Genomic DNA, 14195 nt, shown 5'->3' with positions numbered 1-14195 from the left:
TGTTGCGGCAATCTAGCTAGTGATGAGTTCTATCCCTGGCCCTGCCAAGTGTGTCAATGTGTGTGCATCCCTGTGAGGCGGTGGCTATGTTTACATAGACTCCTGTAATGCGGACAGGCACGTGTACTAGACCTACTGTATGGCTACCATATCACTGTTGCAGATGTCACTCACCATCACATATACGTTTGGAGGGCTCCTCAACATGTAACGTATGTGGTGCATCAAATGACTGCATAGACATGTGATAGCAGTACATAGTCAGTTAAGGGTTTGATACTCTGCACTGGTACGTGTGTGACACAGACACACTTATGTTTTACTCTCCCACCCCCCCCCGACTTATCTTTGCCTCTGTCTGCCTCTCTCACTCCCTCTCTGGTGGATATGAAGACTTGCACCTGCTTTGCTTAGGCAGCAGCATGTGTATTGTAAGGGATACTCATGATCAGCTGATGGCCTCTGCACAAATTGCAGCCCTCCTCTAGCTCATTGCATGTGGAGCAGCTGTAGTGACATTCCCTTAGCCAATTTCATGGAGACACACTCCAATATCTAGAAACATCATGTTGGTATTGGGCCTTTTCATTCACTGTGAGCAGGAACTAGATCTGTTTGGCAAACAGCATCACAGATGGATTGGGGACTTACCTCTAACAACATGCACTGTGGAAACAGGCCAACACACAGGAGGGGGATGTTCCTGACTTGACTACAGACTGCAAGTGCTGCTGTACTGCAGTTGAAGTAATGTTGGTTAAATGGGGTGTGTGTGGATATGGCTGTCCTACATGTTTTAATACTTGTCATGTCACTGCTATGTTTATGATCTGTAGGGTCATCTGCAGACTGGGCAGTTTGTGGTGCCTTGTGTTTGGGCAGTGTGTGGTGCCTTGTGTTCCTTGTGTTACCCACAGAGCACCTATCTGCCAACTGCAGAAGGTAGTGTGAGGATTGCAGTCATTAGATGGTGACAGCCATGAGAATTACTGACATCATATCCCTCATAGGACATATGTTGCAACAAACCCTGTCACAATAGTAAATGTATGAGGTTATCACAGCAGCATGTCAATATTGGCCCTGTCTTTGTGCCTCCAGCCACAACTCTGTCAACCTTTGTACATATGTCCTGCAGTAGGAGGTGCATATGTTCTGTACACAATATTAGTTGACAGTATATATAATAACAAGCCAGTGAGATATCAGACTGCTGCACATGTTATGTATAGTAGGGCTTATATTTGAGGACATAACCAGGGCATTCTGTGGTTGTGTGTACAGTGCTGAGGTATGTGTAATTCTGGTGATTGTTGACGGTGTGTGTATAGTGAATATGTACCTTAGCCTCTGTAGAGACTGTGGTAGATGTCATTGTTCTTGGTCCTTTTCTATCTGATGTTACATACTGCTATACTGTATGTCACCCTCTCAGCTTACATGTTTGTAGGGGCAAACACACACATGTCCCATACCACAGACAGGCATCGGACCACACTGTGTAGCAGCCCAGTATATGTAGGATTGGTGTGTGAGTGGCACATATGAGGATGGTGTTAATCAGATAGTCCATATACTGTAATATTATGTTAGCTTACCATATGTGGCTGTGGCAGTGTTCACATTGGTTGTGGTTATGCACTTTCACACAGGTGACATGCCTATAAAGCCTGCTATATATGCAGGTACATGTGCATTCCCCCATAGGAGATGTAGGCCAGTCTGCCTGTAGCCTACACAGTGCTTTGTTACATTCCTAGCAGCTTAGTGTACTTATCCAGTGAGGTGTCATGTCCAGATATTTTCCAGATGTACTGCTGCCGGGCCTCCATTAAAAGCCATGCATGTCAGAGCGGAGGGATGCTGTATAGATTTATGTCAATATCTAGTGGGTAGTATGTGGCCATGGCACCTCTGTAACAGCAGTAATTATGTGTCAGGACAGACAGAGGTGTGTGAATGCATAACCTATGGGGGCAAATGTATACCAGTCATTATGTGTTATACCCATCTACATGGCTGTTAACATCCATATTGTCAGGCTTGGTCCACATGTTCTGCACAAAGGGGTTCTGTGTATACTCTGGATTGTACAGAGTGTGTCAGAATGTCCATATCTATTGGCCAATATCTCTACTGTAGTCCACAGGAACATTACGTGCCTGCAGCAGTACTGTACTATGATGTCCTTAGGATGTCTGTCAGTAGCCAGTGGAGCACATGTGAAAAGCAGATGCGACCTCCCACACACACCATGTCTGTGAAGACAATCCCTATTACAGTAGCAATAATGTGCAGATATACCTGCTATACATGCCAGACATCCCCTTGCACTACAAAGGTGGGAATATAGGGGCTGAGGTAGGGCTAGATCCCATGTTCAGGACATATGATGACTATATATGTACATATGATTATCCAGATGTCTATATAGATTATTACACATGTACATATCGGCATATATAGATGGGTGTGTATATGTACATAGGTATGCATATACACACCCAGATATATACATATACAGAGTAGTACATGTCTACACATATACAGATAGAGGTACATATACGTATACCACGCTGCCATGCCTGCCAGCAGTCCACTGCTGTTGTATCCCTCACACATACAGTGGGGCCGGGGCCATATATGTGTGGGCTTCACCTACTACACAATACATGTATGCACATATACACTCCAGAGACCAGTGTATGTAACAGTGGTATATGGCCCTGTATTATTGAGTCTGGGGGGGGGGGATGCACCATACATAACCTAGGCTGTTACAACATGTGGGGGTATCAGGGGTGAGCTGCCTTAAGGTATCTGGATGTACAGTACCATACATGTCATCTATCTTGACATTACTTACATAAAGTAGGTTACTGCAGGCGTGCTGTCTCCTGCCATATAGACTGTTCTGTTTGCCACTGTGCCGGTGATGGTGTCGGTTATACCTTATGTAACAGTTGCATCCCATTTGGTCAACTGAAGTCTTTACCCCCTAGGGATTGTGTACAGATTGTAGATAGAGGCTGCTGGACTATACCCCTGCATCACTTACTGTTGACTGTGTGGTATCCTGTGGCTCAGTCTGTCTTTACTAATGTACGATATGAAGGGCTTGGCCAGGACAGCAACAGTTGTGGACCTGTCCAGACTACTGTATTAGTATAACTGTTTCACAGTTGCACAAAGAAGAAAAAATTATCACTCCAGCTGTAGCACAAACCAGATTCACGAGTGTAGCAACAATGTTTCATTCCATAAGTCAAGTAAAACCATCAGTGTAGATAAAAAGAGTAGATAAAATCCAAAAAAACCTCCAAGTAGAACCACATAGATTTTATCTAATGGCTTTTTATCTACACTGATGGTTTTACTTGACTTGTGGAATTAAACATTGTTGCTACACTCGTGAGTCTGGTTTGTGCTACAGCTGGAGTGATACTTTTCTTCTTTGTGTTTTTGTATCAGTCTGGTACCTGTTTCACAGTTGCGTTACTCTGTTGATATGGATGTCAGTGTACAGCTATATGACTTGGCATGTACTTCTGTAACTGTATACAAATAACGGCTTTTCCATTTCTGCAAACCTGTGTGTGGTGTTTATCCTATGACCTTTCTGTTGGTATATGTTGCAGGCAACGAATGTCATTTGTATGGGTGGGTCATCCAGTGTCCAGTTGTTAGGGTGTTAACTGTAGGTATAGTTGGTGCAACATATTTTGAGCGCCTACTACACAAGTATCTTACTGTACATATCTATGTGTGTGTGTATGTGCAGCTGCATGTATATCTATATATATGTATATATATATATATATATATATATATATATATATATATATATATATATATATATATTTACACTGTAAACTTAGAACAGATGCTAACCCAGGTCTTAATGAAAGCCTAAACATTAAATGTGCCCTAAGATGGTATAGAGATTGAAAGTTTCGATAAGTAACTGGTCTTGATTTCATCAAAAGGTAGTCATACAGTATCTGTTATTGTTGAAATGTGACCTGACAGGGTGCACTACAGATTTTTTCCCCTCTCCCCCACCCACTAGGCAGGCCGATCAAAACAAGCCCATCCAATCCAGTCTCTCCTCGACCCATATTTTCTTTACCCACAGTTCCACCCCCCACCCCTCCACGCACGCAGCAACCATCCCTTCTCCAGTTGCTGGCCCGTAGCAATCACATCACCACACTTTGCTCATCCTCCACTCCTCGGGACCCATCTTGTACATTGTCCCGACTCAAGTAAAGTCTTCCACACGCTGTAGTCAACGCACATAGGAACCCAGCCATGTCTACCTTTTGAGACATGGAAGTTACCCCAAAGAATCACTTAATTTTTGGGTCGTCCTGCTAGGGACGAATATTTCTTGGTAATAACACTGGACTTCACGGGTCGACTTTGTTTACACCACAGGTGCTGTGTTGGGTATTGCAAAGCTGATCTGTGCAATAAGCTGAGCTGCGCAATGCTAAGCAATACTTAGCATTGCTTAATATTTAATTAGCATTATAATTTCCGTTTGGCATTGATTTATTATTCATTACATGTTATATCTGTGTTCTGGTATCAGTGATTCCTGTGTACGTACACTGTATGGGGATCCTGGGGACTTCAACACTTTATTACAATAACACCTCAGATCTAGCCTTACTGCAGTACTCCACGTCACATATTTATGTTATGTAGCAGGTTATAGAACATCACACTGTACATAGATTCCTTTCACATGCTCAGTTTGATTTTCCTATGGTGAGGATTTGTTTGTTGAAACCTCAAACTTATGTACTGCTATGATGGCTTAGTGGTTAACTACTGTGACCTTAGTGTACAGGGTCTTGTGTTCAAGCCTTGCATAGCCTGTTATTTTGTTGCTGGGCAGAACACAGGCTGTTGGATATAGAGTGATTAAGGCACTTTAAAGCGGTTGTAAGTGGGTTTGTGTGGGTTTGCACTGAGGTAAGCACTGCTAACCTGCCGTTACATCTGCTTACAGAGAGTTAGCTTCAGAATTGCTTAACCAGTGTAGGCATTGCTTGCCGCCATGCAAAGGGGCTTAAGCCCGCTTACTAGTGCTTACATATGCTTACTATTGCTTATTTGTGCTTAAACCTGCTTACCAGTGCCTTATTCATTATGACACTGACTAATCACATGTGCATTTCTTGCAGTACTCCAGTTCATAAATATATGTTATTTAGTGGTGTTTGCAACAAAAATATTGGTTATAATGTTCTTTGCCATGTAAAATAGACTGTGCTGCAGTGGGACTCAAAACGGGAATGCCTGCTCATTAGGCGAATGCTCTGCCCACTACACTATTGCTGGACTGCTTCATTTGCATGCATCTTCCTTGTTATCCTCTTCAGCCTTTTAAGCTGGTTTAACCGTAGCTAAGCGATGGGCACACCCGCGGTTAGCTGTACTCGGATTTTTAAAAGAAAATATAAGGGTTTCTTCATTTCATTTTTATGTACTGTTGCTGTTGTACACATGGAGGACTGTTGGTGGGGATATGCAGACACCTATGAGTGGTCTCGCTCATTTCTCAACACTTTCTGCTGTTCTACATTGCAGGGGCGTGTTTATTCTGAGAGCTCTGCTCTCAGACATGCCCCTTGCACTCGTACACGCTCCATGTAAGCCTAGGAGCTCGGGCAGCGTGCCTTATTACTATGCATGGCGCGCTGCCATCCTGCTCCTAAATGGGAGCTTCCGTGCAGTACTAAGCTAGTCCTGCATGGAAGGATAGTGAATCCGGGGGTATGTGTTCCTTAACTTTTTTCTTTTGATTATTATTTTTGTATCTGTTTAGGTTTTGTGGCTCTTATTATTAATAGAATGGTTAAATGTAAAATGTTAATTAAATGGTGGAATATGAAGCCTGTAAAAAGTTGATGACAGATTTTGAAATACTTCTATGTGAAAGGTGTTGAATATTAGCAAATATTTTTGCCAATAATAAACTATAATGACTAGACTATTTATAAATATGTTGTTGTTATTGTCTATGGAAGAATGTTATACTGTTGCAAGTTATTTTATTGATGTCCTTCTATTCACATTGCAGTATTCTGTACATATGGGTTTTCTCCTCTCGCTACACAAGCGTTCGACCAATATACAAAAGATTTCAGTCACTGTATGGTGTGTGGGATGTCTATCATGGCTAGTGGAACATGGGCCATAATAGTGATGTATGCGTGCACCAACCCTCAGAACTTCTCAGCCGCCAGTCAAACGTCAGGTGTTCCTAACTTACTGACCATCTGATTCTAGAAAAATCAGATAACTGCCCCATTGGGGAACCTTTTCAGTCATTATTATTGTGGCTAATGCTTGTTCATGTCATCCAGAAAGGGCAAGTGTAAGTGTTTCCATCGGATACCTCACAAGGATGCCCACAATCAGTGATTGTTTTGTTTAGGTAGGTCGCATGACTACAAGGCCTGCACCATCTGCCAGGCGTTTGTGCCCAAAACTCCCTATAGCCGTCTCCATGCACTCAACTTATATTTAGAAAACCAATGTCTGAAACAGTTAGCGTTAGGTATGGAGGGTTCCGCCGACTTGCCTACCGAACCACCTAAAAAGAAGGCCTAGACATTCAGGCCTACGGCTGCTGCGCCTCCTCCATCCAACTCTTAGCCTGTGGTTGATGTTGGCCTGGTTGAAGGCTCTGGTTCCACCGTCTTGGATTCAGCAGGTAGCTATATGGAAGCCACACAGTCCTACACAGAGGGAATGTCCACGGAGGCTTTTCCGACATTTGTTTCCAATGCCAGGGGGGACCTGTGATTTCAGTAGAACCATCCAATACTAGGCCTTACTCCATTCAGACACCTGCTAGGCTATCGTTCAAAAAGAAGGAAAAAAGAAAGCATGTGTCTCCTGTTTCTGGAAGTACCCCGGATTAGCAGGCTTTCACTCAAAGCCTGTTTAATGCCTTCATGGCCTTACTGCCTACCACTTCTAGGATGTCCACAATTCTTTCTCCAATACTGATCCCAAGCCTCGGACATCAGATCCTTCACAGAGGGAAGAGGAGGAATACTCTTGATTCTTCTTCTGAAGAATCCCTTTCATATACCTCCCTGCTACCTTCTCCCCTGGGATTTGGCTTCCCAGAGGAAGAATCTGTTGATCCTGACTCCCCAGCAGAGGATCTAACCTTTGGGGAAACCATTGCTAAAATGAAGGATCATTTTAAGTGGAAATCATCAGAAATGACAGAGGTACAAAAAAGGTGGTATGACCTCATTCAGATGGATTCTCCAACCCCTACTGCTGTTCCTCCCATTCTGCCTGCTTTTCTGGATGCCTTCTCAGCAGCATCCTTGAACCCGGACTCTCAGCCCCCTGCCTCACGCAGACCTGACAGGTTTTACAAAGTCCCTGAGACTGCAAAATTCCTAATTAAGTGTCCTGTTGTAGACCCTGCCACAGTTTCCATTTCAACTGAAAAGACTTCAAAACTATTGCCTTCCACCACCCTCCTCCCTTCTGCCAAGGGCAGCAAAACCGTGGAGCGCTTGGGTAAGAAAATGTATACTTCTGCTACTCTGACTTTCAAACTAATTATCAGACACACATGGCTAAATATGCCTTACCCCTTTTGGAGAAGATCTCCAAGGGATTGTCTGACTCCCCTGATTTTGCTGCCAAAGCTTCACTGTCTTCTCTGCTTGCTCTTTCTTCTCAGGTTGCCAGGCACTCTATCAAGTGCAGCTATCATGCTGCAGAGGCCTCAGCCAGGTCAGCAGCATCAGCATCTGCCTTGAGAAGGTACTCCTGGCTATGTGTTCAACCTCTACCAGATGATTTTAGAGCCAAGTTGGTTGATGCTCCTTTGGACAATACAGCCCTGTTTGGAGCAAAAATGGCAGACTTATTCAAGTCCTTGCAACAAAAGGGGAAAGAGAAGCAGGATTTAAAACACTTGCTGGTTTCCTCAATTCCAAAATTCCAGAGGAATTATCTAGCCAAAACACAGTTTATCAGAAAACACTCATGGCCCTTTGCATCCACAAGGCCTAGTAAAACCTCTAGAAAGCAAACCCACTCTTACCAGAGCCACCCCATGTACCAGCCAGCGGCCACCCTTTCAGGACAGGGCAGGTAGTGTGTGACTAACTGCCAACCTTAGACCCTGACCTTCTCCGTCTGTCCCTCTCACATTGTGTCTCTCACCGTCTTCAAGTATGGAGACTTATCACTTCAGACAAATGGGTCCTTTCTGTAATAGAGGACGGGTACTTTATGACTTGGTTCATGCCTCCAAAGAGAAAGGGTATCCGACAATCCCCAAAAGAACGCTATCTCTATTGCAGCTAGTGCTAGACAACCTTATGGCCCAAGGCACCATTCAAACATTTCCAGTGTCTGCAAAGGGAAGAAGCTTCTGCTCTAGGATTTTCCTGGTTCCAGGAAAAGACCGTCGCTGGAGGCCAGTTTTGGACCTCACTACTCAATCTCTTCGTTCAGGTACCAACCTTCAGGATGCTTACCTTAACAACTCTCTTTCCCCTGCTCCTCCCTCAAGGGTTCATGGCCACCTTAGATGTCAAGGATACTTACCTTCACATCCCTGTGAGCCCCAGTTTTAGGAAATACCTGAGGTTCTCTATGGGCTCCTCTCACTTTCAGTTCTCTGCCTTGCCCTTTGGGCTTTCCACTGCACCCAGAGTCTTCACAAAATGTCTGGCTCCAGTTATTGCCTTCTGCGGGACAAAAGGAATCCAGATATTCCATTACCTTGATGACCTGCTCATACAGTCAGACTGCAAACAGGCCCTCCTGCAACACTTAAAAGTTGCCATTACTCTCCTACAGTCCCTGGGATTTCAGATCAATTTCCCAAAATCCCAACTGGAACCTACACAAGACATAGTATTTTTGGGATTCAGAATCCAGACAGGCATCATGAAAGCCTACCTCCCACCCCAAAATGTGGAAAGCTTGACACAACACCTTCTCCTTGTCCTTCAGACCACAGAATTGACTGCAAGGCAGTGCCTCAGGCTCCTGGGCTACATGGTGACCACTATCCCTATGTTACCTTTAGCAAGACTCCACATGAGGAAACTGCAGTGGTGTCTCAGGTCAGTTTGGTCACAGCACTCCCACTCGCTTGAGTACAGAGTACCCTTCCTGCCCTGCCTCAAACAGGAAATTCATTGGTGGTTGAACCATGTGAACTCTACCTGGGTCTTCCCCTGCAACCATCTCAACCCAAGCAGATCATGTACACATATGCCTCAGACTTGGGCTTGAGTGCAACTCTGAGACGCATGAAAATGCAGGGAGTGTGGCCAGCAGCACACAGGAAAGAGCACATCAATATCCAAGAAATGAGGGCAGTATTATTGGCCCTGCGGGCCTTCCAAACTAAGCTCCAACCAGGAACCCTAAAAATCTTTACAGACAATACCACATACATGTGGTATCTCAACAAGCAGGGGGGACGAAGTCTTATTTGCTGTGAAGACTAGCTCTCCTGGTGTGGGAACTGGCCACCTCCCAGGGAGTAACCTTACAGGCGGTATACATACCTTCCCAACATAATTCCCAGACAGACTCCCTCAGTAGATCCATGATGAAGGCACATAAATGGATACTACACAGGGATGTATTCCTGGTCCTGGTCCACTGGTGGGGTACACTGCAAATAGACCTGTTTGCCTTCTCCATTAACAGGCAGCTTCCTTCCTTCTGCACCAGACTACCAGGACCACAGGCTATGGCAACAGATTCCTTTTCAATTTCCTGGAAGGGGATGTTTCTCTGTGCATAACCCTTGTTCAAAAGGTCCTTCTGAAGATTCAGCAGGACAGACCAGAAATCTTGCTGGTGACTCCCTATTGGCCAAGACAGCATTAGTTTCTCCTCCTCTTACAGCTATCCAAGGGCAATCACCACAAGTTACCCCTCAGAGTGGACCTTCTCACACAGCACAAGGGATCCCAAATACACCCACAGTGGCAATCTCTTCACCTCACCCTGTGGGTGGTAGGATTCTTATCCTTTTCAGACACTTTTACAATGAGGACGTGCTCACTGTCCTGCAGGAGGCTAGGAAACCAAATACCAGGAAATCTTACTTATCAAAGTGGAAGAGATTCTCCATATGGTGTCTCAAAAGACAGTTGGTCCCGCTGAAAAGTGAGACTTCTCTAGTACTGTCTTACCTGTGTGAACTACTGCAGATAGACAGACTGCAGACTTTCTCATCCATTAAGACCCATTTGTCTGCCATCTCTGCATGTCTTTCCCTGCAAAGCTATTCCTTAAGAGGGTACTTCATCTCAGACTGCCGAGGAAGCCCTCTCCCACTCCATGGGACCTGAACTATGTTTTAGAGAAGCTCACACTTCCCCCATTTGAGCCAGCTGCTAAAGCTTCCCTAAAACATTGCACATGGAAGACTCCTCCTTGTGGCCTTGACCTTAGGTAGGAGAGTGTTGGAGTTGACAAGGTGTTTCTGCATGCCTCAGAACAGTTACTGGTTTAATTCATTGGACTTTGTAAGCCGTGATGGGTTGTGACCCAGGAACAATGCACCTGTCCCAGGATAGCCATATTATTCAAATGATGGAAGGCCACACACCTCCTTCCTCAACTTTAGTAAAGTAATTTTTTTGTATTGCCACTCTGCCGTAGTTGGATGGGACGCTGCTACAGTGGTTAGCATTATTGGCATGCAGGGTTTGGTTCTTTGTTTTAATTTCGGTCTCTGGTGCCTTCTCTGTAGAGTGTTTTTTTCCCTGTATTTTTTTTTGCAGACGTCTACAGTGTCCTCTCGCATCCAAAGGTATGCTGATGGCTGACTGCCCATCCTGAAACTGTAAGTGCACGAGGGGTGCATTTCCTGCAGGCGGACTTGGCATCCCATTTATAAGTGATTCTCTGCCAGCCTACACTTGCATAGGCTGCATTTCCGAGACCCTGAGCAGGATAAACCATGTACTGGAAGATTAATTACTAAATAAATAAGGCTTAGGCTAACTAACAGTTTAGTTAGAATTGTTAACTGGCGTGCACTTTGGCTGTCCTGTAATCCCAAAACAGGTTAAAGCAGATATTGGAAAATGAATGACTGAATGTGGCATTGCCTTTGGTAGGATGACTAACAGTTTAGTTTATATTTTTAGTTATCATATACTGGGCTGATGTTGTCTTACTAAGAAACATAACGTTCATTACGGTTTTGAATTCTGAAGAATGATTCAGGTAAACAAACTTCCTGTTAGAATAGATAAGGAAATATTCTGACAGTATATTTTGTTTGTATCACTTCAGGTGTCTGTCAGATTTTTTTTCAGCCACTAAGTATGTATCAGTGCTGTTGTTCTCCTGCTGGGTGGAAGCAAAGCTGTAACTGTTAGTCAGAAAGTAATGAGTAAATGTAATATGTCATATTTATGTCTTTTTGTCAAAGCTGTAGTGTTCTTTGTGAATAGATTTATCCTGGTGTGTGGGTGTATGTGTGCGTGAGTGCATGCGCACACGTGTGTCAGCGTACACACATATAAACTGTACATTGAAATCATAAACATTGTCTTTTGCATTTTATTGCAGGCTGGAAACCCCCCACCAGGTTCATACCCTCCTTCGGGACCTGGAGGTTACCCACCTGCTCCTGGCTATGGTGCACCCCCTGGAGGATATGGAGCCCCACCTGGAGGATATGGAGCCCCACCTGGTCAACAACCACCTGGAGGATATGGAGCCCAACCTGGTCAACAACCACCTGGTGGATATGGAGCCCCACCTGGTCAACAACCACCTGGTGGATATGGAGCCCCACCTGGTCAACAACCACCTGGAGGATATGGGCCCCCACCAGGACAACAACCACCTGGGTGTTACGGGGCCCCACCTGGACAGCAGCCGGGTTACGGAATGTATCCACAACCTGGAGGAAATCCACCAGGAGTGCAAGCTTATCCAGGATATCCTGGAGCCCCTGGTCAGACAGCACCAGTTCCAGGACAGCAGCCTGCTCCAAGTTACCCATCAGGCCCAGCAGTTAATCCTTCAATGCCAGCATACCCACAAGGTGCACCTGTAGCTCTTTCTTTAAAGGTAAGACTTTTTTTTACTTTACTGAAGTTAAGAATTAAGTAAAAGTTAGTTATTGAATGCTTTATTTTTTGTCATAATTAGTCTTTTTAACACATTTGACTTGTAATTATCAATCATGACTTCACAGAATTTTATAATGCAGTTGCAGGGTGATATTTTTTGTGTGGCTTATTAGTAAGCCAATATTTATATATCTATTTACACATCTATATCTCTAGTTCTCTTTTCCTATTTAAATATATATTTATATTACACACACACACACACACACACACACACACACACACACACACACACACACACACACACACACACACACACACACACACACACTTTGCTTTATATGGATATAATTACCCAGGTCTTGTGACTATTTATTTAGTAGCAATAGATAGATAGATAGCTGGACAGACAATTAGATGGATGCAGCCACCCAGAATAGATAGATGGATGGATGGATGGATGGATAGATAGCTAGACAGACAGTCAGATGGATGCAGCCACCAAGAATAGATAGATGGATGGATAGACAGATAGATGCAACTACCCAGATCTTTATTTTTTTTAATTATTGATCTCCATTTCTAAAATCTGTAAACCTTTATGCAGAAGATGCATTTAGTGCCAGAGTGCCATTGTAGTTATTTACTAATTTCCTTCTGAATATTATGGATAAGTATTGTGACTTTTTGGAAGTGTGCGCGTATCTGTCTGGTAAGATTTACTTTCTTCCTATACTTTGCAGTGCCTACTGTTATACAAAAGGAAAACAAAACAAATAGTCCCTTCCAAACTAAATCCTGGAAGTAAATCCCCCTCCCATTGTTGGGCAACCAACTCAAAAAAGACTTTTTGAAAAACCTCACCAGTCTAAAAACTCCTGGGTTACAGGAAGAGAAAAAAACACATGCTGCTATTTTTTTCCCCTGTAAGCCATGAGTTTTTAGACTGGTTAGGTTTTTTTCTTACTGTTGTACACGACATTGCAAGTCATGGGGTCTCTGATTTCCCTGATGGGGCACAGTGTTACAGATCATTAGATGTAATCTTCTGATAATCTTGCCTAAAACGAAACAATGTATATTTCCTGCCAGACTGTACACTTGTATGTGCTGTCAGCTTCAGCTTGTAACCATAGATCTGAAGTAGTTTAATTCATTTGGTCTTCAACCTGTGGGTACAGGATCCATATCGGTTCCGAGCCGGCAACTTTCACGAGCATCTGCTCCAAGCTCCTCCCCTTACCCATAATACACCTCCACTACCTCCCAACCCCCAGATCTCGTTTGCTACGGCTTGCCTTAAGCATCATGATCCTGAGCTCAGAGTTTGTGAGTTTGGTATTTGTTTAGTAAGCAGTCTTTTTCTTGGTGTTTGAGTGTTACCTAGTTAGTGTAGGTTTCCCATCATCCTCCCCTCGCTGGTGCGTTGTGTGTCAGGGTTTTACAGGTAGAGTTTCTGTGTTAGTTGTTAGTGTGTGTTGCTTCCCCCTCCCCCTCAGCATTCTGTGTGCCTTGAGTGTGTGGTGAGTGGGCCTGTATAGGCAATTGGTTCTCTCTCTTTTTTCCTAAGTGTTTTATTCAGTAGACACATGGCTGACCCCAAGCCTGTCTTCAAAAAGTGCACTGTGTGTGGCCAAAAATTGTCCCCAGCCGATGGCCACACTCTTTGCGTTTTGTGCTTGGGTGTAGCACATTTAAGTGTGGACTATGCCATTTGCACTGGTTTTAACCCGCCTGCTATTAAGGATGGAAAGGCTAAGTTGGCCCTGAAAGGCCTTCTACCTACTTCTGAGGTGGCTGCCTCTTCCTCTGCTTCGTTCACAGTGGCTGCTGTGGCCGCCACTCCTTTTTCTCTGACCCGTACTTCTCCTTCCTCCCAGGCTGGGACTCAACCTCCCCCTTCTAAGCCTGTGGAAGTAGAGCACAGAAGGGGCTAAGAGGAGAAGAGAGAGCACAGATCGGAGAAATGAAAAAGGGACTGTTCTGATTCAACACCTGCCAAAAGTCATTCTAGGATCTGAGACTCCCCTCTGCTCCGATCCCCGAGATTTTCTCTGGAGCTGGAGGAACCACGACCTCCATCTAGGG

The 14195-nt window shown here is 44.3% G+C and overlaps 1 protein-coding gene across 2 annotated transcripts in view; it reads left to right on the top strand.

Annotated features, from left to right (window-relative positions):
* Window positions 1-14195, top strand: part of ANXA11 (annexin A11) — an 872911-nt gene that overhangs the window by 497191 nt on the left and 361525 nt on the right. For both annotated transcript variants that reach the window (XM_044055766.1, XM_044055767.1), the window contains one exon: window positions 11599-12105. In XM_044055766.1, coding sequence (XP_043911701.1) covers window positions 11599-12105 — 507 coding nt within the window. The remainder of the gene's footprint in view (window positions 1-11598; window positions 12106-14195) is intronic.

Source organism: Protopterus annectens, chromosome 14.part0 (assembly GCF_019279795.1).
Source record: "Protopterus annectens isolate FY-2018-M chromosome 14.part0, PAN1.0, whole genome shotgun sequence".
NCBI classification, from domain to species: domain Eukaryota; kingdom Metazoa; phylum Chordata; order Ceratodontiformes; family Protopteridae; genus Protopterus; species Protopterus annectens.
Note: the sequence above shows the minus strand (reverse complement) of the source record. Positions and strands in the feature narration are given on the sequence as shown.